General features: G+C 40.7%; 2 protein-coding genes and 2 long non-coding RNA genes across 5 annotated transcripts in view; 3 read left to right on the forward strand and 1 right to left on the reverse strand.

Annotated features, from left to right (window-relative positions):
* Nucleotides 1–407: 407 nt before the first annotated feature.
* On the forward strand, nt 408–9101 carry LOC121697652 (dual specificity tyrosine-phosphorylation-regulated kinase 4-like). Of its 2 annotated transcripts, none has more exons than XM_042079274.1 (13): nt 408–739; nt 2732–2872; nt 3657–3797; nt 3941–4061; nt 4170–4333; nt 4637–4773; nt 4862–5002; nt 7023–7161; nt 7287–7368; nt 7470–7642; nt 7749–7809; nt 7917–8046; nt 8218–9101. In XM_042079274.1, exons 1-13 carry the CDS (start codon nt 668–670, stop codon nt 8471–8473), a joined length of 1758 nt encoding a protein of 585 aa, XP_041935208.1. In that variant the 5' UTR covers nt 408–667; the 3' UTR covers nt 8474–9101. The 2 variants fall into 2 exon arrangements, with proteins under 2 accessions (XP_041935208.1, XP_041935209.1); XM_042079275.1 differs by lacking the exon at nt 408–739 and adding an exon at nt 1871–2422.
* On the reverse strand, nt 6428–24853 carry LOC121697702. The gene is made up of 4 exons (XR_006026524.1): nt 24842–24853; nt 23688–23697; nt 19322–19325; nt 6428–6543 (listed from the first exon to the last, which is right to left on the reverse strand). It is a non-coding gene; the product is annotated as an uncharacterized LOC121697702 (long non-coding RNA).
* The window catches only part of LOC121697690 (probable polypeptide N-acetylgalactosaminyltransferase 8), a 46978-nt gene continuing 33975 nt past the window's right edge, over nt 14756–27758 (forward strand). The window contains exons 1-4 of the mRNA XM_042079337.1: nt 14756–14842; nt 15625–15847; nt 15938–16104; nt 16394–16577. Coding sequence (XP_041935271.1) covers nt 14782–14842; nt 15625–15847; nt 15938–16104; nt 16394–16577 — 635 coding nt within the window. The 5' untranslated portion in view covers nt 14756–14781. The remainder of the gene's footprint in view (nt 14843–15624; nt 15848–15937; nt 16105–16393; nt 16578–27758) is intronic.
* LOC121697701 lies at nt 20335–26537 on the forward strand. Its single transcript, XR_006026523.1, has 3 exons — nt 20335–20481; nt 20817–20914; nt 26474–26537. It is a non-coding gene; the product is annotated as an uncharacterized LOC121697701 (long non-coding RNA).

Below are 27758 nucleotides of genomic sequence, written 5' to 3' on the forward strand. Positions count from 1 at the left end.
CCTCTCTCTGCTTACTTGGCTGACACAGAGCCAGACCGGGCTGTCAGTCCACCCGGCCCATGGACAGAGGCCAGCGAGTGAACAGCCTAGCTCTATGAGGTGGCCGCTGACAGAGCCGTCAGAACGTGAGACAATGCAGACTGGTCACTTACACCGTGTTTGGGCCAGAAGTCGCTTGTTAAGCCAAAATGCTGTACATGGTGTTGGACAGCTTGCAGGGCATTTGCTTGTTCGATGAGTGGGCCGGGGTTCGACTGGCCTGTTCGGGTGACATGGGAGACACCTGCTGTGCTTGTGGGACTAAAATATCTTCTTTCTGATCCATTACTTCTGCATGTCTCACCTAAGGGCCAATATCATAGGATCTTACCCACTTCTAAGATCTGTGCCTCATCATTTGGGTGCTTTTTGCCCACAGCTGGGGCAATAGAGCTCAAAAGACACTCTGGGTGCCTGTCTTTCACCTGGCCATCCTCCGATTTATCACCACCAGTGTAATATTCCCAAAGGATGGAGTGTATTTCAGGCCAGTCAAGTTGCTACTGATTCTGACCCCACACTCAGGCACAGCTATCAGCAGAGGGAAGGCCAACACCAGCAGAGTGTGAACTGGCAGCCCCTGTAACCCTCCTCAGAGTCACGATAGTTCTATAGAGTAGAAGATGAAATGGCTCCCTGGACTGAGCTACACAGCTCAACTAAGGCAAGGTCCACTGTGAGCAAAGAGTCTGTGGATGGGGTAAGTTTTAATGGCAAACCAAAATGGACTGTAATGGCTAATCAGTACCTAGTAAAGGGGCTAAATGCTTTCTTGCTTGATGTTTTGGAATGAATATTAAAATGGTCTTTTAGGGCAAATGTGTTTGGTACCCAAGCTGTACCCATGCATTGTAATAAATGACCGCTTAACCAATAGGCCGGCTTCCCCCTTTGATCTTAGTGACGTGTCGCCTTCAGCTCGGTTCTTTCTGCTTATAGTTCTTACAACCTGTGACTAGTCCTCACTGCACTTGCAACAAACAAATGTGCTGTGGGATTCATTTTGAGTGGGATTAAGCCCATCTGGGTAGTCCCTGGCCTGGGAAACCTCCTCTCTTAACTCCCACGATTTTTTAAAAGTAAAAGATTGCCACAATAGCCTACTCTCCAGATAGATAACTACGAAAACTTACTCTGAGTTGTAACTAGTGTTTATATGATCAGCCATCAGCACAAGATGGCACCACACAACGGCAAGTCTGAGGATGTCTTCTATTTTTGTTATATGATTATTCACCTGCATACGTTTCTAGTGTTATGGCCTCAAGAAGATGCCACTTCACTGCACTGCCAAGTGCTCTGCAAGAGCATCAAAGTGAATAAGAAAGTCAGAGTGAATTAGGCACAAATGGAGGGTGAACAGAAAGCACCCCTACTGTGATTGAGTGTGTAGAAAACAGTTAAATTCCTTTATTTTAATAAAAATCAAAGCATGTCTTGCTTACCTTTTAATGCACAAGTCACTGACTATACATTATAGTTGAACAGTGCACATGGACTTAGCATTTGCATTTAGCCGTAGTTGAGTTTTTGCCATGGTGAATTCACTCATGTCTTATTCTGTGGGGTGATTTTGCAATTCCCTGAGTAGGTAGGCTACTTCCTTGAAATGTAATGTGAGTCGTAACGGGAGTAATTCTTGATAATATAAATTCTAGTTTCCATGTGGTAGCTGTAAATACATTCTTTGTGTATTTTCTGTGGATTCCCCATCTTTATATTTTTTATCAGAGCGGATCTTTCTCAGACCCCAAATTATGTCGTTTAAAACAGGATCTGGTTATAAACGACTTGCGCTCGTGTCCAGCTTTCCACGTGACGTGCGCGGTGGTCACAGTGTGTCGGTCTGTTGTAACTGCGCTATCAGCAGATCATTAAGATCGCATAATGGTACACGAGTTTTGCCTGGATTAAAGAGACTCGTGTAAAGCATGAAGTCAGTTATACGAGGTTTTTGTTGTTTTCGTTATGTGCCACCTACCACAAGAAGCTGTAAGCTTATGCCTACTTCGCAGAGTTGACAAATAAGTCTGTAGCCTATCTTATTTGCGACAGAATAAGTAGGCTATGTAGCCTAAGTAATAAGTCACGAACAGGTGCGTCTTCGAAAACACGTCAAAACGAATGGACCCTCTTTTCGTCTTTCAATGGAGTAGCGATAGGTGATTTTTAGGAAGTAGCTTTTTGTATCCTCTTGTGTAGCATCAACAGTGCGCTTCTGTCATTGCCGCGATGTCCAATCTACATGGATTCATTGTTTCTGATAGAAAACACGCTGTAGCCTACTTGAAAGAACCTTTAATTCGATGTGATGTAGATATTGGATTTGGAGAACTCGAGTCCATTGAGGATTTGTGAGGACATGTTTCCTGATATTATTAAGGTGATGCAATTCGATTACTGTTTATTATAGGCCTACTGTTCTTTATATCATCATTTTGTTGGGTCTTTTTTCCTCTATCTATTTTAAATGTCTGCCGTTCATTTGTTCACTCATGCTTTGTAGATTCGTTCTGGATTTGTGATATTTAGCTAGCCACATAAGCCAAAAAGTTTATTGATGGATAACCTAAAACTCTCAGTTGTAAGGATGATAGATATTGAAGTCTGTGTTTTAGGAAAGTGTACGATGATGTGAAAATTAAATGTGCTTGTGTGTGTATGCCCCCTTATTGTTTATTATTTTTTACAGCCGGATGAGTGCCCCCCTGGTCCCAAACCCCACGCTGGGACTTCGGTGACTGGCTTACATGTGACATCTGGGGAACGGCTTCGATCGAGCAAACCCCAGAAATCTGGTATACGTATGCTATCTGGTAGACCCTACCAGCAGGTGAGGCCTTTCTCATTCCATCCTCACAGAGTGTCCCCTGAGATGCACTCTCCTAGTGTGTGCAGTTGGGGGGTGGGAGAGTAGGAATTTACCTGAGAACTGGTGTCTCTGCCCATGACCCAACCAAACCCACCCCTTACCACCTCACACACACACACACACACACACACACACGGGACATTTGCAGACTGTTACACAGTAGTTTAATCAATAAAATGTAAAGCAAATTACCCACGTCGTGAGGGTAAAACCTATTGACCACTTTGCTCTGCTTGTTATATGGCATATGAAGTCAATGGCTATTATGTATATGTAAAGCAAAAAGTCCAGCATTGGAGCCGTACTACAGTTTTGACTGTATGAGGGCACACCCAAGTGGGCAGTACTGCTCTATAGTAGAAGCAGAAATTGAGGGCATTGGGGGTGACACTGTGGCCTCATCGAGCCGACTAGTGCTGATAATGAGGCAGGCTTGCCAAGGGTAAGGCCCCTTACTGAGGGTGTGCTGGCAGCAGATGACGGCACCTGTCAGTGCTGGACCTCTCTGCCTTTGTCCCTATCCCTTTCTCACTCCAGGTAACCCTACCTGCCTCTCAGGAGGTCTAGTTAGTGCCTGTGGCACACCTGGGCGCCAGTCAGCTGGATAAGCAGACTAGATGCTTCAAACCCTCCTTTGTCTTGCCACTCTGTTCCCTGCGCCTGTACACCACAGGAGTGTTCACATACTGCAGGAAAGTTATCACCCGTTTCACATTTCATCTGCATCTGTGTCTCTTCCCCTCAGCACCTCCTTGGCACATTTCCTCATCTGGAGAATAAGCAAGTGTGTCGTAACCCCCAGAAGACCAGCAGCCATAAGGACATCCTGCCCCGTATTGCTCCTGTTATCCACAATACTCCACCTGTGATCCCACCACCCAGCGCTGTAAGCATGTCAGGATAGATGCATGTGGAAAACTGTCAGGGTTTTCACTAGGACTGTCCATTACTTAAGTGCTTTCATTATAGACAGACAGGTACGCCCAAGTGGAACTCCGTTTGACTGAATCTGAATCTGCCATTAAACAGGACGATAGGCCTCGGACCTCGAAATTCAGGTCCACAGTGGAGAATCTTCCAGAATGCATCAACAACAGGAAAAGTACAAGTCCCTACAATGGAGCAAAGTCACTGCCCCTAACACCAAGAGGTACAGAGAAATTCAAGTGCATTGGGTGATAAAAGACAGCAGATATCTCTGTGAAGACTGAGTCTTACTGTCGACTGATGTTTTATTTGTTAAATGTTTTTTTCACAGAGGCACTGAAAATATTCAGGGATAAGCTGTCGGAGTTTGAGCAGGAAGAGATCATTAACTTTCCGGATATATACTACCTTGGTCTCGATGCCCAGAAGATCGAAGCAGTTGAAGGGGCTCCTCAAAACAATGGGTTTGATGATGAGAATGGCGCGTACATCAAGGTATCCTGTCTTTAGAACAGTGTAGATGTCATAGGCATTATTGTATCATTCCTTATGAGGTGTACACATATTCGGTTGTTAAGTCCGACGTCATGGGCCCAACAGCCTTTTCTCTCAAAAACGTTTTTTTCAACAATTTTCTTAAAGGCTACTCTGAATAGCGGAAAAAATGTTTATTTTACTGTCTATGGAGAAAAACAAGCGGCTCTGAAAGAGAATTATCAGGCTATTATTGAATTATGACTTAATAACCGAATACTTAAGTGTGCATTTTCATGATTTGTTTCTTTATGAATATTCAAGGTTTTGCATGATCACCTTCAATACCGCTATGAAGTTCTGGAGGTAATTGGAAAGGGATCATTTGGCCAAGTCCTGAAATGTATGGATCATAAGGCCAAAGAACTGGTTGCTCTTAAGATTCTTCACAACAAAAGAAGGTAAAAAGACTCCTTTTTACTTTCGTATACTTTCTATAGTTAAATACATATTTCTATTATGTTAATAATTAATGTGCTTTGGGCACAGATTCAAGCACCAAGCCCTGATGGAGCTCAAGATCTTGGAACTGTTGCGCAAGAAAGATCGGAACAACCGTTTCAATATCATCCACATGAAGGAGCACTTTATGTTCCGTGATCACCTATGCATCACCTTTGAGCTCCAGGGGTAAGGCTAGTGGTCGGTTGGGAAATGCATCTAAGCTCAGCTCTCCCATTTCACCACTATTGACTCCCTCACTATCACTGACATCACTATTTACTCCCTCACTATCACTGACAAGTCCAACTCCTCATCATATCAGCTCGACTCTGCCCCCACCCCTCTACTTAAAGCCTGTGCCACATCCCTATCTGAACCCATTACACTGATTGTAAATACTTGCCTCAACTCTGGTGTTGTGCCTGCTGCCCTCAAGACTGCTGCAGTTACACCCATTCTCAAAAAGCCTGATTCTGACCCAACATCACTGTTAAACTACCGCCTTATCTCCAACCTCCCTACTGGAAAGGGTGGTGGCCTCACAACTACACACCTTTCTCAACCACCACAACCTGTATGAGCCTCTTCCATCTCATATCACAGCACAGAGACTGTCCTACTATGCATAGTTAACGACCTCCTCCTGTCTGCTGACTCTGGTTCACTTAACATTCTGATCCTCCTTGACCTTAGTGCTGCCTTTGATACCATCAACCACAATGTTTTAATCTCCTGTCTGTCTGCTATTGGTGTTTCTGGCACAGCCCTCAATTGGTTTCATATACCTCACCAACAGAAAGCAGTTTGTCACACTTGGTCCACATCAGTCTAAGTCCCCCGTCACTTGTGGTGTCCCCCAGGGTTCTGTTCTTGGGCCCCTCCTCTTCCTCAATACATCCTCCCTCTTGGCCAGATTATTCACAGCCACTGTCTTAATGTACACTGTTAGGCAGATGACATTCAACTCTATCTTACCACTCCCTCTCCCTCTGACCCCCCACCACGCTCCCTCACTGACTGCCTTTCTGACTTAAAATCATGGATGCAAAACAATCTTCTCAAACTCAACACAGATAAAACAGAAATTCTACTGATTGGCCCTAAAAGCATGCTCTCCAATCCTTACAGTCTCACTCTTAACATCGATGGTTCACCTGTCCACTCCACCCCGATTGTCAAAAACCTTGGCATTCAACTTGACTCCACCCTCAGCTTTGATCTTCATATCAAATCACTCACTAAGACTAACACCTCCACAACATTGCCCGCCTACGTTCCTTCCTCTCTGTTAGTGATGCACAGACTTTGGTCCATTCCTTCATCATGTCCCATCTAGATTACTGCAACTCACTTTTCCTTGGTCTCCCCACTAAATCCCTTCAAAGATTGCAATACATTCAAAACTCTGCAGCCAGGCTCCTCACCCATACCAAACGATCCTCACACATCATCCCCCATTCTCCATCAACTCCACTGGCTACAAGCTCCGTCCTAGATTAAATACAAAGTACTACTACTCACCTTCAAAGCCCTCCACAACCTTGCACAACCTTACACTCCCTCCAGCTCACTCAGATCCTCTGACCAAAACCTCCTAGTTATCCACCGCACCAGACTCTCCACCCTGGGTGGCAGGTCCTTCAGTGCCTTGGCCCCCAAACTCTGGAACTCCCTCCCCCAACCTCTTCGTGACTGTCCATCTCTTCCCTTCTTCAAGGCACATCTCACTTCTCCTCTACACCCAACACATAGCTCCACACACATAGCTTGATTGGTTGTATTGTTATTATTTGTCTGTCTGTTGTTATGCTTTCCTTCTAGTATGTTATGTGACGTTGGGTTTGAGAAAGGCACTATATAAAATAAACTATTATTATTATTATTATTATTATTATTATTATTATTATTATTATCTAAGAGAACTTCTCATTTACCACATGTGAGAAAGATGGTGACCGAAGATGATTAGAGCCTCCAGAATGAGGTCAAATAATCAATGGCAAAATATATGCCAGAATTGGCACTTGATTACTGTAATGTAATTATTTTTTAAAAACACTTAGCTTTAGTGGCCTAGAGGAAAACCAAAATACATTGGCTAAATGGATATTGCTGATATGTTGTTGTTTTATTGGAGCACTTAGCACATGCAATGTGACTATAAACTGTACATCTAAAGAGTCACTACTTTTTTTCATGATTTCAGGGATAACCTCTATGAGACTATAAAGAAGAACCGCTATAAGGGCTTCAGCCAAGCCACAGTGCGTCGCTTCACTCACTCCATCCTTAAGTGTCTGCAGGTGCTTCATCATGAGAAGATAATCCACTGTGACCTAAAGCCGGTATGTTATCATTCCTCTCCATCCATCTGCTTGAAAAATCCAGTGGAATGTTTGTATGATGAAGAATGTCCTTCCACTGTTACTGTTCATGATCTCAATGCTGAGTTGATGGGTGTTTGTTGCAGGAGAACATCGTTGTTACCCAGAACGGCTCGCTGAACATCAAAGTGATCGATTTTGGATCTAGTTGCTTCGATCATGAGAGAGGTGTGTGAGGCACAGCCCTTCCCTGTTCGTCCTCTTCATCATTCCCACAGTCTAGTCTCCCTCTCATCTCACCACTTACCTCTGGGCCTTCTTGTCCGCAGTGTACTCTTACATCCAGAGCCGCTTCTACCGCTCCCCTGAGATCATCCTGGGCTGCAGCTATGGCATAGAGATTGATATGTGGAGCCTTGGCTGCATCATTGCGGAGCTGTACACCGGCGTGCCACTCTTTCCTGGAGAGAATGAGAAGGACCAGCTTGCCCTCATCATGGAGGTACTGTCTAACAGCAATTGTTCTGTGTATGTAACGCAGGTTCTCCATTTTGTAAATGAGTGCTGCAGTTGCATGTCATGATCTTTGAGGTGTGTTTGTGTCTCAGGTGCTGGGAGTGCCTCCGGAGGAGATGCTTCAGGCTGCGCCAAGGATGAAAAAGTTTTTTGGTGAGTTCCTGATATCAGGTGCAGTCATGCTACAGGACATGACCTGAGGAGAAGATGGCCCCATGAGAGTTTGTCCCTATGTAAACTATGAGCCTTTTCTCCCCCAGAGCCTACTGGCAAACCAAGGCCCTACACCAATAGCAAGGGCAAGACCAGAAAAACTGGCTCCAAAGATCTGGCCAGCATTCTGAAGACCTCTGATCCACTCTTTCTGGACTTCATCAGGGGCTGCCTTGCGTATGTATCAGTGCAGTACAAAACATAGAATCCAAAATGAGACATGGTACATGTAAACATAGGGCAACACAGGGCAGACATAGGGTAGGCTGAGAGGGATATGGTGGCATTTGTAATTGTTTCTAATTATGCTCACATATGAATTCTTTGACATTTCACTACCTTATGCAGCTGGGACCCAACTAAGCGTATGACTCCGGATGAGGCCCTTCAGCATGATTGGTTTACGGAGGCCCAAAACAGGTGCCGCACAAGGATCCGTACCTCCAAGAAGACAGTTGAGGTCAACAGCCCTCCCCAGTCAGCAGCTGCGGAGCAGACGAGCTATGACAAGCAACACTCCGCCAAGAAGACCTACAAGCAGGGCTCTGGAAAGACCAATATGCAGAGCCCCGGGAGAGACAAGCTGGCTTCTCTGGACCACTAATCTGTACCAGGTGCGTCGGCCTGGAAGTATGCAGCGGAGGGAGCAATCAAGGTCCCCAGCAGTGGTGGCAGCAGGTGCAAGGTGGCCAAACCAGTCAGCCCATATTATCATCCCCTCCCCCATGGATGGAACCCTTACTTCAGACCTGGATCTTAAACAGGTCTGGCCCCGCCTCAACTGAGAGGCAACAACTAGGGATGTTTTGAGGGTGGTAAGGTGGTATTCATTTGCTCATCCTTCTCGTGTGTATCCTTACATTCTTGACGCTAAGAGCCCAGGAGGTATTGGCAACTTCACACCTAAGTTACCCCTCACCCTCAAACTGAAGCCCTTCATTAGGCCTACTGGCTACAGGGTCAAGGATGATGCTTGATTTGTGTGTGTGTGTGTGTGGGGGGGTGGTCAGGAAATGACAGTGCTATCACACAGCTGAGGTTGAATAACCTCCTGTCACACCTCAGCTCCCAAATTAAAAAGTGCACACCTTTAAAGACCAAAAACATCAGGTCAGTTGGTAACCTGGTAGACCATGCTGAATTATAACATTGAGTGCAGATCACTTAAAGGGGTCTACGCACCTTTGTAACATAATTCTGTCTTCATTTGTTACCCATCGTCTGAATAAAACCACTGAAAAACCACCACATTTTACCATAACATTACACTTCGTACACATTGAGTGTGGATCATTCCTTTTGATCTATTCTCTTTTGTTTTTAATATAAGGACTAAATCTGAATAAATCTATATAAAAGCCAACCTATATTCCTAGCAAGGCTACCAGTTAGAAAGGTGGAGGTGGACATTTAAAATATCCACTGTATCCTCCATGCACCTTAGTTTGTTCACATGTAAGCAGACATATTAATCATGATTTGCTTTGAAGTGTGACAGCTCCATCTAGTGACATCTAGTAGAAATGTTCCTGACCTGAGTGATTGTGATGTGATGTGATGTGACGTGTTATGATGTTATGAACAAGCAGCATCATTGATTCTTCCCTAATAAATGATGAGCATGCAGTTGGTGGCCATGTGTTTTTCTTTTAGGTGACTTTGATCACCTCCTTCCTTCTGGTTTGATTTCCCCCCCTATAAAACAATTGTTTAATTGGATATCGGTATTAGCAATGCCTGTACATATATTATTGTATTGATATTATATTATAATATTGATGTGATGTTGATTTTCTCTTGACCAATATGTTTGTTCTGACTGAAAATTACACTGCCACATGCCAAAAGGTTGTAAGACAATGTGGTAGAAACATGGAATCAAAAAAATAATCGTTTTTATCTTTTTTAACATTTTTATGAAAAATGGCATGTCCAAAATTATTCATACCCTTTTTAAATAATCAATAGAAACATCTTTATTTGCCATCAAAGCTCTCGAAATGGTTCTTATAATACTTACCAAGCCTCTCCATGTCTCCACAATGATTGTAGACCGCACCTTTTTAGCAGCAATCTGGGTTTTGAGGCAGGAATGATTATTTGCCATTACTTTGGCCTTGTGCTAACTTTTTTGACTGATTGAGGTCTGGACTCTGGCTGGGTCACTCTAAAATGTTGACATTGTTCTCCGTTAACCATTTCTTGCCTTGATTGGCTGTATGTTTTGGATCATTGTATGGTTTAATGGTCCAATGATGCCTATTGGGGCAGGTCTCTTGGCACACTGCCTGATCTTTTCCTCCAGAATCAAAGTGTAGCCTCTTGATTTAGTGTTACCGTTGAGGAGGTCACCAGGTCCCCCTGGTTGAAAAACATCCCAAAAGAATACTTTTCTAACCCCCAGAATTGAAATGGACATGGTGTCATTGGAATTTGATGCTTCTTTTTTATGCCAATCTCAGGCCATGTCCCTGGGTCAAAAAAAATCCAGCTAAAGCTAAATTCTTTGTCCAGGTGTGCCCTTATAAAGGTTTAGCTGAGTTGTGCATGTTTGGAGAAGAGTGACACATGATCAGCATCCAAGATGACCAAGTTGAAAATCTCAACCACCAAAACACCATCCACAATGTGGAGAATAGCTATAGAAATGTAGTAGTTTTGGGGTGTTTTTCAGACAATGGGACCTGGTGAACTTCTCAAAGTAAATGGTAACACTAAAACAAGGTGCTACATTGAGATTTTTTTGTGGAAAAGATCAGGCAGTCTGCCGAGATACCTGCTCCAATGGGCAACATTGGACAATTAAACCAGGGATTCCCAAACTCTTCCACGACAAGGCCCCCCAAATACCACTAGGTTCTGGCCAAGGACCCCCGTGATGTGTTATTAAACCCATCGAGAATACAAAGGCAAATGTAAAAATACATTAAGCTAATCCTAATAATTATTTTCAGCCACAAACACTTCGTGATGGAGCATACAGTGTGTAAAAATTGTATTTGGGGCTTTCTGCTATATGAGAGCTATCAACTATTATTCCCAGTCATTATCATGGAAAATATAATGTTCAGATATGTGACACATTATAATGGCATTGTATAACAACCCTCATAGTAATAGGTATATTTTAACATTTTCAAATGTATTTATTTGTTGCTTTTATTTTTACTTCCAACTTGCTGAGGCCCCCCTGGCACCCCCTCGCGGGCCCCACTTTGAAAACCACTGGATTAAACCACACAATGATCCAAAATAAACAGCCAAACAAAGCAAGAAATGGTTAACTGAGAACAATATCAACATTTTAGAGTGGCAGAGCCACAGTCCAGACCTCATAAAAATGTTAAATAAGATGAAAACGCTTATTTTTTTAATTCCATGTTTCTCCCACATTGTCTTACAAACTTTTGGTATGTGACAGTGTCATTTTCAGTCAGAACAAACATATTGATAAAGCGAAAATCAGCATTAAATCAATATTTGCCAGGGGTATGAATAATTTTGTTCTTAACTGTAATTATATTGTGTGTAAATATTTATTGATACAGTATAATGCTCATCATTGTCAATTGATTGAATTCATTGATTGTGTCTAAATGGATGTATAAGCCATTTCCTTTTACCACCCTTTTGTAAGAGGAAGTTATAGTTGGAAAACAGATTGTAAAATCGGCCTTAAATGTGGGTATAAATGTGCCTTGGAGGAAGCGTTAGGAAGCACTTTAGATTCCTGATAAATCAGACACATTGCCACTGCAGGAACTTAGCAGGTGGCATGAACATTTACAGGGACGAACAGTTCCCCAGCCAGACCTTTCAGCCTTTCTGTTTCCATGGCTGTGCAGGGACTGTGAACTTAAATGACATGACTAATCTTTTACTCTCAACCCATTCTGGCACAATAAAAAATAATGATGCATTTCTCCAGTGTTGGAACCAACATTAAGTCATTAAACTGGATAATGTTACCTGACAGTTGAATTTTACTTACTTGAATGGCTTCACCTACAATTACTTGACACAGGAATATACTAGTACACTGTTATTAAAACCAATTTGTCGTTGAATTCTGACGTTGAATTCTGACGTTTTGCCTGTGTCCATTCAGCTGAGTGTTACCTCAACAAGCTATCTGTAAGCTGTAATGTATTTTGCTTTATTTACCACATAACCGCTGGTAAATCTTATTGTCTTCCACCACAAAGGCCACCTTTAAATGAGCCACAAGTTCTTTCAATGGAAAAGTGCCTTGTTTAACCTGTGCAAACAGTTGTTTTTTAAGGGCAGGCTTGGTACATAGACATTGTAAACAATGCTGCCAAATGCAGATGAATTACTACTTCCTGATAACTCAGGTAACAGCACAGGTGCCGTTTTATGAATGTGGAAATTGAATGTGGTTATTTAAATGTATCTGACTGAAGTTGGTGGAAATCATAATTCTGTGTATGTTCCGTAATGACAGATAAATGGTTTCTGGTTATTTTGTGTTTTGTGTCCATTTTATATGTTTACATGTTTTGTTTGTTTGTTTGTTAATAGAAAGCATTTTATGCCTGTCTATTGCAGTTCTAATATTTTATGGACTTTTTTAGGGTTTCTGACTGTAAATGATTTTTACAAAAATCTCCTCAGCTGACCGCATATCTGAATGTAATGTAACATTTATAGACCCTTTCAAGAGAGTGCCATTATCAGCATCATAGTTGGCCCCACAAAGCTTCCGTTTTAACATTCCATATGTTATCTTAATGCAGAGGAAGTAGATTGGGAACCAAATAGAAGGTTCAAACATTGTTTTTGTTTTTATTGTTGAAAGGGTCTATAGGAAACATTATTAGGAGTCAGATGTTAGTTTTAACACAGTCTGTTGTCAACATTATGATATTCAACTAGTATACTACAAAAGATGTCACATGTTATTTACTTTTAAATTAGAGGTGTGAATGAAGCACTTTGTGATAGAAACAAGTTGTACTGTATGTAACTGTAAGGAAGTCAGTGTCTGGACACGTCTATGTTTTTTTCTGTCTCTACTGCTTAACATGAACATGATCTTTATATAAATAACAGTTTATAAATGTTGTCCTCCATAGTGGCCTCATTTTATTTACAGTTTTTCTCGATTGCTTACACACTATTACCAGGCTTATGAGCTAACAGTTCAAAACCAACAGTTTTCTCATTCAGAAAGCACTGGCATATACCATCATTAACTCAAGACATCACAACTCAAACCCAATTAGTACTCAATTCTCCAGCTGCAAACACAACAGTCAAAAATGATTCACATACCAATCATAACCTCTAGGTTTAGATTAAAGGATCACGAGTCAGTTCACTTGTTTGGGATGTTTTGGACCCCCAAAGACCTTTCTTCAGTAAAAGTTTTTTTTTTATTGTTACTGTACATACTGGTAAAGTCATGACATTATTTTACTGTTTACCATTCTTTAGTACCAGTTGCATATTTCACAGTACATTTAAATACTATAATACTTTTCCACAGAATTTCAGTTAAGATAATTTTACTACAGTGGGAAGTAGGAAAAGGAAGTGGGAATTATGAAATTTGAATATGTTGTATACATGAATGTGTTTTGAGGGCTTCTTGTGTTATGTTTGAAGACAAAGTGATTTATTTTCAGCAAGATTGCATGAAGTTTGGTTTTGGCCTAAGTTTTAAGGGTTGAGTGGGATGTTATGTATTTATATTAAGAGCTTTGGGAGATGGAGCATAATATCAAGGACATTTGAAATACCTCATCGACCCCTATTTGAAAAGCCACACATTATGCAATAGGGAGCCAGAATCAGAATACAAACCAAAACACTTTTGTAGCTTCACCTAAGAAGTAGCAGAATCCTGTTCAAGAAGTAGCAGAACAGGATTCTGCATCCTGCTGCACAAGTATTTACTGTGTATGGGTGTCTAGACACACTCTAATGGTACATCTTGATGCTGGTCTGGCTCCTCCAGAATGAGGGGAGCTGTGGATTTTTGCAAACCAAATAACAGGCTCTAGGTGGAGGTATAAGTGCAGATTTTTTCTAAAACCGGCTTATACAAGGATACAAGGAAGTTTATTGTCACATGCATATAGTTACTGGAAGTAAGAAATGCAGTGAAATTATGTCTGGTGTCAGCCTATTTGTGCATTTATGGGGGGGGGGGAGTGCTAAAAGTGCAGTAGAAGAGGGGTTTAGTAGATTAAGTGGCAAGGGCTGCAAGAAAGGTGGGGGAGGATTGGGATTGGGCGGGGGGCACCAACAAGGAGCACCCAAGAGCAATTATTATTCATGTTGTTCTGTCGGAGCATAGTGTCGGTTTCAGTGAATATGATCAGAAAAATCTTGCCAACTGCAGCTTTAACATTCAATGATGAGGACTGTTGACTAGCAGACCTATATAATTTATTAGGTAACAATTGTCAACTTTAGTTTGTGATTACAAATGATTATTTTGGACATTGGTGAGTAATAGGCTATTGCAGTATATCAATTTATGTATTTACATTGGGAGGGGACAAAGTATAGTATTAATCAAATTATATTATGATTACAGCCTTGATCCATCTGACATCTGTACAGGTTTGTGTAAAATAGGGGCAGCTGTACAGCCTTCAGTAGCTATTGTTTTGGATGGGGAGGAGTTAGGACCTTATCTGAGTAAGATATTATCTGCGTCTTCATGTTTTCCATTCTCTACTAGAGAGGGAGCCTGGTGCATGTCCTGCGTGCACACAACTGGACAGAGGGATGGTGAGGGTGAGCTGTGTTCGAGGGCTTGTGCCTTGTGTGGTCGTAGCTGCCACCTTGCTCTGTCTGACTTGGGTCAATTTGAAGATCCTCTCCAAGAGAGAAAGTGTGGTGGGGAAGCATAGGAATGATCATCTTACAGCAAACTACTCCATGCAGGGCACTGATATTCTAGAGAGACTAGAGAGAATGGAGGCCCACATCAACAAATTAGGTAAGGAGACGTTATGCTCATACTTGTTCATGGAACGAAGAGCATCATTCCAGCTTGCATGAGTTGTTGCACATACTGTAGCTTGGTGCCTGTTAGGTTACAGAAGGTGTTGCATTGATTTGTGCTACAGTGTTGTTGAAGACTTTAACCCTCTGAATTGCTCTGTGAGAACCGAATGACCATATAGTCCCAATATTACGTGTTAGTGTTATTACTGGTAAGCATTATTACTCTCTCAGATAGCAAAAGTCATTATGTCAATAAAAATACATTGAACAAGCATTAACAAAGGGTATGTCAAAATGAGATGGTGTGTGTATACTGCATTCATTGAGTCTGGTAACAGAGGGGTTTGTGCAAGTTATCAACTTAATATTCACCTTAACTGTAATTTTCTTATACACCAAATGAATGTACATTTGACACACCCTTTTACTTTTTGATCCCTCGTGTGCAAAGTCAAATATTTGCACAAGTATTTGTAGTGCACACATTTGTATACAATAGATATTTCTGTGTGCACATGATTACTAGCTAATAGGCTCACAGGTATGTGTGGGATTTCTGTGTAGTAAATTTGACATGTTATTGGAAAATGGAAAATAAGGTTGCTCTCATCTTGCATTGCATGTGTGTGTCAACAAACATCATGTGTGTCTAGTGAACAAAGACCATTGCAGTTTTCACTGATTTGATACAAAGTTATGGCCTAACGTGTTTAAGTAGTGACAGGGTTAAACATTTGAAACAGTGTAGTAAAATGATGACTGTTGTGATCTCAGTCAGTTCCCTCCACAAACGCGAGGAGAGACGGGTGGATGAAGTAAAGGAGGAGAAGAGGGTCAAAAAGTACCCAAACTCACCTCTTTTCAAAAACTGGGATGCTGCTCTGACCGAGGAAGAACAGATGGAGGCTGAGGAGTTGTTTCAGAGATATGGCTACAATACCTTTCTGAGCAACCGTTTGCCATTGGACAGGGAGCTACCTGAAACGCGACATTATAGGTCAGTTGTGAGCAGCGCAGGGATTCAGCTATTTTTTCAGTCATGCACTAACAACTGTAAGAAAACAAACTGTTTTCGACTGTGTTCCAGGTGTTTGGAGCGGGAATACCCAAAAGATCTGCCCACCATTAGTGTTGTGCTGATCTACCTTGACGAGGCCCTGTCCATAATCAAGAGAGCCATCTACAGCATCATCAACAGGACCCCTCCCCACCTCCTCAGAGACATCATCCTAGTGGATGACCACAGCTCCAACGGTTGGTTTCTCAAGCTGTCTCTTATTTGTCATGATACCAGGTTTGCCACATGGAACTGTTTTATCAGTTTTATCAGTCAACACAAGTAAGACCCGGCTTATTCTGGGCTGTGCAGTGTACACATGCTCTGTGTACATTTGAGGTTCCACCTCTTACCAACTAATGAAACAAAGAAGAGGCAGATCACTGAAAGTTGCTATATTGCTCTGTGATCATTGTGTTATTGATGATTCTGTATAATTAATGTAGTTTGCAGTATGTGTAACTGTAAAATCATTTATCTTGACAGGTGACCTGAAAGAGCCATTAAATGCCTTTGTGAGCCTCGTTCATGTGACTAGGCCTGGCTTGGTGAAACAGGTCAGGCACTCCAGCCAGCTAGGCCTAAGTCAGACGAGAATTTCGGGGTGGAAGGTTGCCAGTGGTGATGTGGTTGCCATTTTGGATGCCCATATTGAGGTCAACAAGGGCTGGTAAGTTAATTAGATTTCAAGCTGAATTAGATATCTAAATATTTTTCCTTTGTTGACAGAAATACTAAGCTTAGCTGTATCTAAAGAATGTATCCATTTACATTTGCATCCCTTTGGATTTATGGAACACCAAGTCCAGTGCTACCTGTACAATCTTGCATTTGACAAATACATTTCTGGAATCTTAAAACAGTGAAGTGTTTTGCAAATGTGTTGCAAAATAATTGCAAAGGAGGGAAATTTAAGATTTCTTTTAGATATCCAGCTGATTTGATCAAATTATTGATTAAAAGAGATTCTAGGAAGAAATCTGATTTTCTTTAATGATTTGTCCAAGCTACTGTAGAACATATAAAGTAGGGCTGTTAAACGATTAAAAAAATAACTAATTAATCTCATATTTTGAAATGAATTAATTTAGATTAATTGTGATTAAAAAGTAAATTTTCTCCCTAAAGACTAAAGCTTTTTAAATAGCATATTAAATACAACATAAATCACAAAATTAATGAGTAACCACAAAGGTAAAAGTTAAACACTTTTATATTATTAAAATGATAATAATGACACAGTAATTTTGTTTTAAAGTATTCATTTCTTAAGAAATACTACTCCTTTTGATGCTCATTTGTAAATGGTGCACTGTCACTTTAAACCCATTGTATCCACACGTTCTCATAATGATCTTTTTTTACCACCTCCAACCTATGGCTAGTTCACAAACTCTAACATTGTCTGTGGCACATGTATACTGTAGCACAATATTAACAATTATAAGCATGATGTTAAGTTGGTATAAACAGCTTTCATTCCTTTGGAAATAGAAGCATGTAATGACATGATGCTAGGTAGACATGTTCTTTTTGCAATTAAAAGTGAATTATGAGCTTGGTAGTAGCCAACTAGCTAGCTGAGTGGAATGCGTTTCAATTGGCATATCGTGTGCTTCATGTATAAACAAATTATTGAAGACTTCAAGACTCACCATGTTAAAGCGCCCTGGCTCTCACAGTATAACTGGTCAGTAGTGGGAACCGGCTAAATCTGTGCTACTTTCGATTTAGGCTACTGTAAAAAAAAGTTTACAGTAGCCTAAATCGACGAGTTTAATATAAACTATAATCAGTTTGGCATATTAAAGGTACTCTAAGCGATGCCACACATTTTTTAGGCTAAAACATTTAGCTGTCTGTGTCCTGAATACACTGTAAAAAAACATGATCTCTGTGGACAGCTCAGGCTCCAAAAACAACCTGGGCAAACCTAGCCCATAAAAACAGACGAGATGCGCGTTTAGGAGAGTTTCAATTGCACAGGAGCAGCAAGGGAGGGAGGGGGAGGAAGTAGCAAGCTAGCTCTCTGTTTGTTACCCAGCATTGCTTAGAGCACCTTTAATGTAGGCTAAAGGCTACGCATTATAGGCTACCCTACCCAGCCTATAACTATGCCTACTCTAGGTCTACAGCGAGAGTCTCGTACCCTCCCTGTTTTTTTCTCTTGAAGTTGAGGATAGGCTTTTATAGAGTTAAGCATTTTTCCTACAGATTATGTTGAGAAATATGTAACTTGGACAGTAGGAAACCAGGTAGGCCTACGGACCCCAACGGAAATGGTCATCGTGAGAAGACCTGCTGAAGGTGGGCTGACCGCCACCCACATTGAGCCCAGCCCCGATCTGCAAGCTGCAGCCAGGGGCTTCTCGGGATACTTACCACTCTCGGCCACTAGGGAACTTTGGCGCTGTTTCGGACTTGTTATTGCCATCCTTTTTGATACATATAGATAGATAGATAGATAGATATATAGATATATAGATAGATAGATAGATAGATAGATAGATACTTTATTGATCCCCAAGGGGAAATTCAAGGTCTCAGTAGCATACAGACATCACAAACAACATGCACTAACAGCAGAAAAAGTAATAAAAGTATGTAATATAAAAAACACAACTAAGCAATAAGGACAGTAGAAGATAAAGAATTAAATACAAATTATACTAAATAAAGAATATACTATATCTAAATCAAGTCTAAAATAGCAGAGGAAAGAAAATGTTAAAATGAGAGCTCCTCTCTTTCTCAATTGTTTCTTCTAGACAATAATGAGATCACAGTGATATAAAAATGAGATTATTGCTTTTGTCTCCCGCTTCTCAGGTTTGTCTCTGGAGCAAAAGAGTTAAGTTATCTCAGTGTAGACTCCCTTTAATATACAAATGAGATCTCATCAATATTTTAAATAATGCTCAGTGTTGTCTAATTTATACATCTCATATTTTACTCAGGCTGATCCACCAGAGAGCTCTCTCTGTAAACTCATGCAATTCTCATTTCAGATCTTTTTGGTAAATCTCAGATTAGGCTCCATCAGTTCTGTAAAAGAGATCTCTTCACAAGCTTGAACCGTTCTCATTCTAGTCATCTCAGTTTAGTCCTTTTTTGATTTACAAAAGAGATCTCAGCAAAGGCTTATACAATACTCAGACTTGCTCAATTTATATATCTCATATTTTACTCAGGCTTATCCATCAGAGAGCTCTCTAAGTGAACTAATGTAATGCTCATCCAGACCTATTTGTTTTATAAATTAGTCTGATCTGTAAGAGCTCTAGCTGTTGTACAACAATTCTCAAATGATTTTCAGAGGCTTATTTGTTTTAATTGCACATATTTTCAAGTTCACATTTGCCAACAGTAGGCCTAACCATGTGATGTGACCACCACACATGACGATGCTCTGACAGACCTCTGAAGTTCGCCTACAAAAAAGCTACCATCTATGCCCATATAAGATCACCTGTTAAATTCTCGCGCAGGGAGATGACGAAATCGGAGACGCAGACGTTTTCCTGAACGCACTTTTGTCCTCAACCTTTGAGTAGATATTATAATCAATGGTAGGCCTACGTGAAGGCGGCACAATTTGATTTTTGCTACCCCAGAGCTAACTTGCGACTTGTTAGCAAGTTAGAGAAATCAAGTTAGACTCCAGAGGTCTATAGGCTTCTACATACCTGACGCACCCGACCGGTAGCGCGACAATGTGACGTCAAAATGACGTAGATCTCTCTGGCGCGCCAGGGTTTTGGCCGTGTAGCGCGAGGTAGCGCACAACTCATTTTTTTTCAGACGAGCGCGACAAGGCGGAAACAGGAAGATGGACTAGTTCGAGGGCAAGCGAGTTGCAGTGTTTTGTTACAGTCGTGAATTTTTAATAGTTTGCTGGATAAGTTAACAAAGTTACCAGTGAGAGTTGCAACACATGGAATTAAGAGGAAAGAATAGAAACGATTTATTTTCAAACAAAGGATATCTATTAAGGCCTGAACAAAATCTCTTTCCACTTCAGGAAATTACACAAACTCAGCCAGCTGCTAGCTAGCTAGCTAGCTAACTAAACTGTTTAAATTATTAAAATTTCCCTCGGGATGACTAAAGTACCTATCTATATATCCATCTATCTATCTACCTGTGCACACACCTTGGAAACTACATGATAATGATGATGGTAGTTGTGAATAGTAGCAACCACAGTCTGAAGTACCATCACAGAGGCTAGCTACTGGTGTTCCTTACTGCAGCTTCTTCTGCTGTGTAAGTAGTTAATGTTAGTCTTTTCACAACAGCGACACCTCTGTTCAGGAAAATATTGCAACTAGTGTTGCGACCACCACGCGCGAGTATAAATGGTTACGGCGCTTCTGTGACGTCACATTGTCGCGCTACTGGTCGGGTGCGTCGAGTATGTGGGACGTTTATGATGGTCGGATGTGACAAACTCGCGTGCAGAAGACTCCTACCAGAAAATGCAGTCTAGATTTGGCGCCCAGTGAAACCAAGTGAAACAGTGTGTGGGTATGAAGGATTGTGCAGAACTTGCCACCACGAAAAACTCAGAGAAGGTACATTAACATTTTGGTAATTTGCTAACGTTCTTGCATATTTTTAGACTTGATATATCATTGAACAACCTGACGAAGCAGCACATAAAGTTAGCTAGCTAGTTAATGTTAGCTACTTGTAAGTTACATCACTGGCTGTGCTGCTTGTATATAAAGCTAACGTTAGACAATTTAACGTTGCTAGCTTACTTTGCCTTATACAGCTTTAGTCTGTATGTTTTGAATGGTGTTTAAGCCATGCTGTAGCCAAAATGCACGGAATTTTAAAATGTCTTTGGGATGTCAGTCAAGATGACGAAGCTAACGTTATTGCCACTGGTTTAAACTGGTTCCAGCTCAATTCCACTGAAAAGAGGCCGGCAGCTTCTTAAAACATTGGAAGACTACGCTAGACCATCAGATCAAATTGCTGAACAAACAGTGTACCAAAATGGTAAGCATATTTTTCCCCATAATATGTTCTCACTTTTGTTTAACCTGCTATAAATTACAGCATATTGTAACAGGAGTGAAAGGGCATTCTTGTAACCCAGGTAAACTAGGAAGTAGCGTTGATGCGGTCGAGGGATCGAGAAATAGGCAAGTCAGCATCTGCAGTCATGAATAACTTACCAGTCAACATTTCTTTTGCAATTAATAGAATCTGTAGCATGCAAATCAATTAGCTGTAGCATGCAGCTATTAGCCTAACTGAAATAAAACCATGATATATCTAGGTATGGTGAAGGGTATGTGATGTGGGGCTATCTATCTATCTTTTAATTACAAAGGCCAAGGGAACTTTATCAGGATGCATAGTATCCTGAGTCCATTCAATAACTGGCCTTTAAAAATAAAAATCTGCCTGCCTGGGATTTTAACATGGGGGGTTCCTTACTTATGTCCCCTGTATTTTAAGGAATAACATTTATTAATTTACGATACCTGGTTCATTCACAAAGAATATTGGTGTGTTTAAAGGTTGGATTTTTTCCTCATTTTTTAATTGAGGCATTAAGATCAATTTCCAACAGATGATTTATTGTATTCCTCTGGTTGTCTTAACTTATGCAGTTGATGGTTTTATAAAGACACCCCTACATCAATAAATAGTTCATGTAGACTGTCACACAATGGTAAGTGGAACATTGGCCACAGCTTGTAACAACATTTTTTACCATTCTTTGCGTAGGGATGCGTACACAAGGATGTGTAACTTTGTGTAACTTGGGAATTACAACAGAAAGGAACACGTTTCAGCTAATCAAAATCAATGACTAAATATGGATGTGACAGTTTTGCGCAGAATTGCCCTGGACCTCTTCTATGCTGAGACAGGCAATTTTTAAAAGCGCCAATTTGAAGCACCTCTACTAGACAAAACATATTGAGCAAGCATAGGGTAGGCTAGGCCCATTCAACAGTGAACTTTGACCACAGAATATTTTACGATTTAAGAAGGCAATATGATTGATCCACCACAATCTAGTTAAGCCGACATGCATTCACTGCCCAACAACGTGATGTTCCTGGGTTTCCAGGATTTCGGGTCAACATAAAAAAAACTAAAAAAATTAAATTAAACTTGCTGATTAATGGGTTCAAGGAACCAGCCTTGTCTCAGCTCAAATTTTATTTTAAGTTCACGTTAAGATCTTTAAAATAGCCAAGGCTACTCAGTTTTTCTCCCCAATCACTCTTATCTTGCCTTATTTCTCCTCATTTCGAATGTTGCCTTTTAGGCTACTTATTTTATTTCACATTAAACATTAGGCCTAGGCCTACAATCTTCTTGAATTTCCCCTTGGGGATCAATAAAGTATCTATCTATCTATCTATCTATCTACAACTAGGCTCCATCCATCCATCCTAATATTATATATACACAGTGGCGATTCTAGACATTTTTAACAAGGGTGGCACTAGTAAGGCACTGATTCAAGGGTGGCATGAGGCAAAACATCCAGATAAACAGAAACAGGCTCAAGATGTGAAATTAGCACAAATACATTAGGGCAGGGGCCAAATCCGGCCCGCGTCCTGCCCAATTCCGGCCCGCGACGTATGACCAAATAATAATGTAATCCGGCCCTTGAGGCTATTAATTGCGACAAACAACGATACTGATTAAAATAGACGATAGATCCAGGTACGGTGACAAATCTCATTTGTAGGCCTACTCTGCTCCACTATGTGCAAGACATCCAGAGCTTGATTCAAACCCAAAATCGCTGCGCAAAGTTTTCAGGAAATACTTGTATTACACGCGAGAAACACAAAGACGTGCATATGTAATGACGCGGAAGCGATGCAGGCCATAGTGTTGCAGAAATTGAAGCAGAAATAGGCCTACACCAAATGTTGAAAAACGTTCACGTGTGATGAAGTCTTAGGTAAGCTATGTTATTCACCTATTCTAATTCTGAAGGAGAATATCCTTTTGGAGATTAAGTATAGTATAAGTATATATACTCTTTTGATCCCGTGAGGGAAATTTGGTCTCTGCATTTAACCCAATCCGTAAATTAGTGAAACACAGCACACAGTGAACACACAGTGAGGTGAAGCACACACTAATCCGGGCGCAGTGAGCTGCCTGCAACCACAGCGGCGCTCGGGGAGCAGTGAGGGATTAGGTGCCTTGCTCAAGGGCACTTCAGCCGTGGCCCACTGGTCGGGGCTCGAACCAGCAACCCTCCGGTTACAAGTCCGAAGTGCTAACCAGTAGGCCACGGCTGCCCTATTATGATCGATCGTCTATGACAGTGATAGTCACGGTGCGTCTGTGAATGGAGGTGCGTGTATACAACGGTGTCCACTAAGCATACCATGCTTGTTTCGACCCTCTGCCCAACATAGCTTGGAGGTTGCAGTGGTAATCGTGATAGTGTCCGTAATGGATGTGGTACAGACAGCAGGGCTAGTAGAAATAGGGCTCTAAAGAACTACAAAGTCACCCGCAATATGATGCAAACTTCTGGGTACTGCAGATTACCCGCGATAGGAACTGTTTGACCAGAATACTTTATTGTAGGCCTATATTGTAATCTATTACTAAACCACAACATCTTAGGTGTTTTCCTGTTAATTTGTTATGTGGGTAAAATGAAAAAAGGAAAGTAAACCTGCTTAAATATGTTCATCCAGTATTTACTGAAAGGTGCATAATTTGAAGTGCTTGCCATCCAGTGACAAATTAGATGGGTAAATTTACCCCCTTCATAAACTTTTGTTTTACTCAAAGATTTTTACATTTACAGTAGGACTTTATCTCTGACCACTTTCAAGCCATGGCCTTTTGACATTTTGATATAAAAATCCAATGGTGTTGGCAATGGCTTTCTTAACCCTGATGCCTAGTTTGCCAGGTTTAAAAAAGTTATGAGAGGAAATATTTTTATTTGGTGTGAAACCACACATACCTACTTGAATTGTCTTTCAAACTGCCTAGGCATGCAATAGGCCAGCGCTACGACCATATCCGTATCCGGTCGGCAAAACGGCAAATACATCCTTCTTCGGAATGACTTAAGTGCATTGTGTTGCTCAACTTTCAAAGAAAAGCACAAGTCCAACTAGTCCAAAGTTGACGCCAACGCCGATTCAAACAACCGCTCTTCGTTTGCCATAGCCACCTTCCTTGTTGTTCACTGTCGCAGGACTGTCGCCATCCTGTTAAGCCCGCCTTAAGACTCTAACAAAATAGAGCGCTGTGATTGGATGACGTCCACGGCGTCAGCCAATAGAAATCCCTATGGTTTGATACTAGACGTACAGGCTGAGCAAATTAATTTGCCGCTACTAGGGTGCGTCTAGATTTCTAGGCTAGGAAAAAACAACAACAATGTGAAAATTCAACAGGGGGTTGATTAACGTCAGAGATCGTCTAATTTAGTGTTGCACGGTGCACCGATACTACAAAAGTGTCACAATAGCTATTAGCAGTTGTCACAATACCTAATTTTATTAGTATCAATACTTTTAAGAATGACCGTGTTCTTGTTTGTGTGCACAAGGCATGCTTCTAGTGCCTCCTCCCCAAGCCTGTGGCTGTGCGTCTTTTCTCCTCACACACATATGCGCAGCTGTCGTGCCATAAACAGCGAGACATGGCTGCTAGTTTAGCTTAAGTGATTCTGTTGTAACACATAATAATAGGCTAATATCAAGTTGATTTGCTCACTTGCACCTCTCAACTTTGTGTTGCTAACCTGCCTAGGCTATGAGATGTACGTAGGTCTACTATTGGGTTTAATGTCATTTAGAAATAGGCAGCGCAACCTTTGCAAACTTTTACATCTGGAGAAGCTCCTTGCTAACTAATTCTGCTAGCTCAGGTCATGTTTGTCATTCGTAATTAGTGCTAAAATCATTATTGAACATGATCCCTTCTATGAACTTGATAGTTTTTTATTTACATTTATTTTATCTAATGACAGACAACAATGAATTGCATCCACATATCCTTATGCATTATGTGCAACTATTATTCACTAGCCTAAAACCGTGAGACTGAAGGCTACAGTAATTACTCACGTATTTCTTAAATTGACAAACACTCAATTACACCTAGGCCTACACACCACATTAAAATTTGCCTAGGTGTAATAGTTTAAAAATAAATATTAAGTATTCAAATGACTAAATATGTTTAGCAATTAAGCAGATTAATAGTAATTATGCAGATTAAAAAATACTATACATTAACTGTACACTTTATATGAATTCGAAGGTATAAGAAATAGAAACATATGAAATAAGCCATAATTTTCCGTGTGTGTGGAAAGAGTCAAGCAGAATCTAGGATGCCCACTGGTGTGAATGATAACACTATATTCAATATTACTGATGATGTCAAGGTGGTCTGGGCCCCCAAATCAAATACATTTTTTAAGAATTATCGAAGAAGTATCGAAATCGCAATTCTTGATGTGGTATCGGTATCGAAACAATAATTTTGGTATCGTGGCAACTACACTAGTCTAATTTCTTAGGATATGCGCAAACAATACTTTGGGTTTTCGCACCGGCAGCAATGAATCAACATAATCAGTCGAAAGGAGAGGACAGCACATCATGGGGAAGTGTTGTTTTAATTGTCATTATGGATTTGATCTGGTGTTTTACAACCTCATAATGGGTGTGATGTAGGTCTTAATTTTCATGTAAGTGGTCTTAAAAAAAAGTCTTATTTGGGGTGGTCAAACCTGGGGAAACCCTGTAATGGAAAGAAGATACCGAAGGCTTTTTTGCCATATTGAGTCAGCTTTACTTTCTTGTCCATAACTTGTCTAGGTTATGACACATTTTATTGTTCTTTGTCCTTTGGACAGTGCCTGGTGAGCTTGAACAACAAGGCTTTGAATCAGTTTACACCAGATTTGCCCTTCAATGAGACTGTGTGACATGTTCCAGCAATACTCATCACTTAAGCCTCACTGATCACAGGAGAAATGTTCCTGTTGAAACCCACTATCAGAACTAAACAAGGCAACGCTGCATTTAGTTGTTATGCGTTCTGACTATGGAGCCAGCTCCCAGATGACAAAAAAAATTGCCCAAATTACTTTTTTGACATCAGGACTCTGAACTAAACTATTTTCAGATGCCCATTTTTTTTTTTACACTGAATAGGCTTAGTCCAACCAAAACAAGGTTTTGCCTAGTGGTAAGCTGGATAGGGGTTAATCCTAGCCTGACAATACAGTTTACTCACTAGATGAGGTGAGGGAATTCAACAAACTTGTTTAAGCTTGACAAATATATCAATACAATCTGTTTTTCAATTGGGCAACATATAGCAAATGTGAGTGGTAGCTATCACATCCCCCATTCTGTGTTTAAGTGATTAATAAGGTGTGTCTGATCTTTGTGCTGTATCAAAATTCCCACAGTTATGAAAGCAGACGGTCAAACAAATGTCTTACTTTGTATTTTTGAGTGGCTCACAAACTAACAATGTTCTATTTTCTGCTCTTCTCTCCCTCCTCCCTTTGGTTGGTTCCACCACCAGGATAAAAGACGCAGATTGACCAGCCCACGTTTTCATCCACCATTGTACACAGTATGGCACGCTTTGGCACAAGTTCAGTTTGTTTATGTTATTGTTTATTAGTTCATTTCTCCATGTTGTATGATTTATAGATAGACTTAAATTGTCATTGTGCAGTTGGTCCGTACAATGCAATTTGCTTGTGCAGCTTTTAAAAATAATACTCACATACACACTCACACACACACAAAAATAAAAAATAAGAATACACAATTTTTAAAAAGAACATATCAAGGCATTAACATGCTTCCATTGCTTGAAGTCCATTTTAAAGTGCAACTGTGCAAGCTCCCATTGCTTAAAGTCCATTTTTAAAGTACAACTGTTTTGCTTTGTTTTATAAAATAAAAGTTTGAAATGCTATGGAGTGCCCTATTTTTTGACCCTCAAACTGATATCTCAATTGTAACTCCTACTTCTCAACAGTTTCTCATTGCAATGTCTCCTCATTTGCTCTATTATTTCTCCTAAGGAGAAACAAGTTGTAAATGAGACTACACTCAAACATATAAGAGATCTCCTGTACTTCTCCTGCTTCTCAAACTAATATCTCTTATGTGACTCCATCTGCTCTATTATTTCTCCTAAGGAGAAACAAGTTGTAAGTGAGACTACACTCAAACATATAAGAGATCTCCTGTACTTCTCCTGCTTCTCAAACTAATATCTCTTATGTGACTCCTACTTGTCTTATTGCTATGTGTCTCATCTTTTGCTTGTTTTATTTCTCCTAAGGCAAAATTAGGAGAAATAATTGTGACAAAAGTAATACTTAAATGATCCTTAAAAGAGAATCACCATTTTGCCTCCTTAGCAACAGAAGGGATACAAATGAGAAGCAAAAGTTTCCTCTGGGTATCAACATAGTGTGCTTAGGGGTGATTAAGCTTGAGGCGCTTGCAATGACTGAGGCAGGGACTGAGCCTGTGATTCTCTGTGCATAGTAAGGTAAGGTGCTCTGTGAGAGTGAGTGTCATGGTGATGATGCAAATGAGTAAGTCCAACAGTGCAAGAATAGAGTCTAGAGACCAGCATAAAAAATAAATATGGACATTTAAGAGAGTAGACAAACTATCAGTGCAAGAATGGGTTGACGTAATAGGGTTACAGCCATTATACGAGCATTGATTATAAAGTATTAAGTATAGGTATAAGTGTGGCCACAATCCGGCTGTGGAATGGAGGGAGGGATTATGCATATGTGCTAATATAACATGCAAACAGTGAAGCAGTAAGACAGTGGTAA

Source organism: Alosa sapidissima, chromosome 22 (assembly GCF_018492685.1).
Source record: "Alosa sapidissima isolate fAloSap1 chromosome 22, fAloSap1.pri, whole genome shotgun sequence".
In the NCBI taxonomy this organism is placed as follows: Eukaryota; Metazoa; Chordata; class Actinopteri; order Clupeiformes; family Clupeidae; genus Alosa; species Alosa sapidissima.

Bases quoted from the DNA above. Each gene is read 5' to 3' on its own strand.
- LOC121697652 (XM_042079274.1), top strand. From the start codon at position 668: ATGGCTCCCTGGACTGAGCTACACAGCTCAACTAAGGCAAGGTCCACT. The intron at 4,334-4,636 runs GTATCCTGTCTT...TGAATATTCAAG, and splicing joins AGAATGGCGCGTACATCAAG to GTTTTGCATGATCACCTTCA. The intron at 7,369-7,469 runs GTGTGTGAGGCA...TCTTGTCCGCAG, and splicing joins TTGCTTCGATCATGAGAGAG to TGTACTCTTACATCCAGAGC.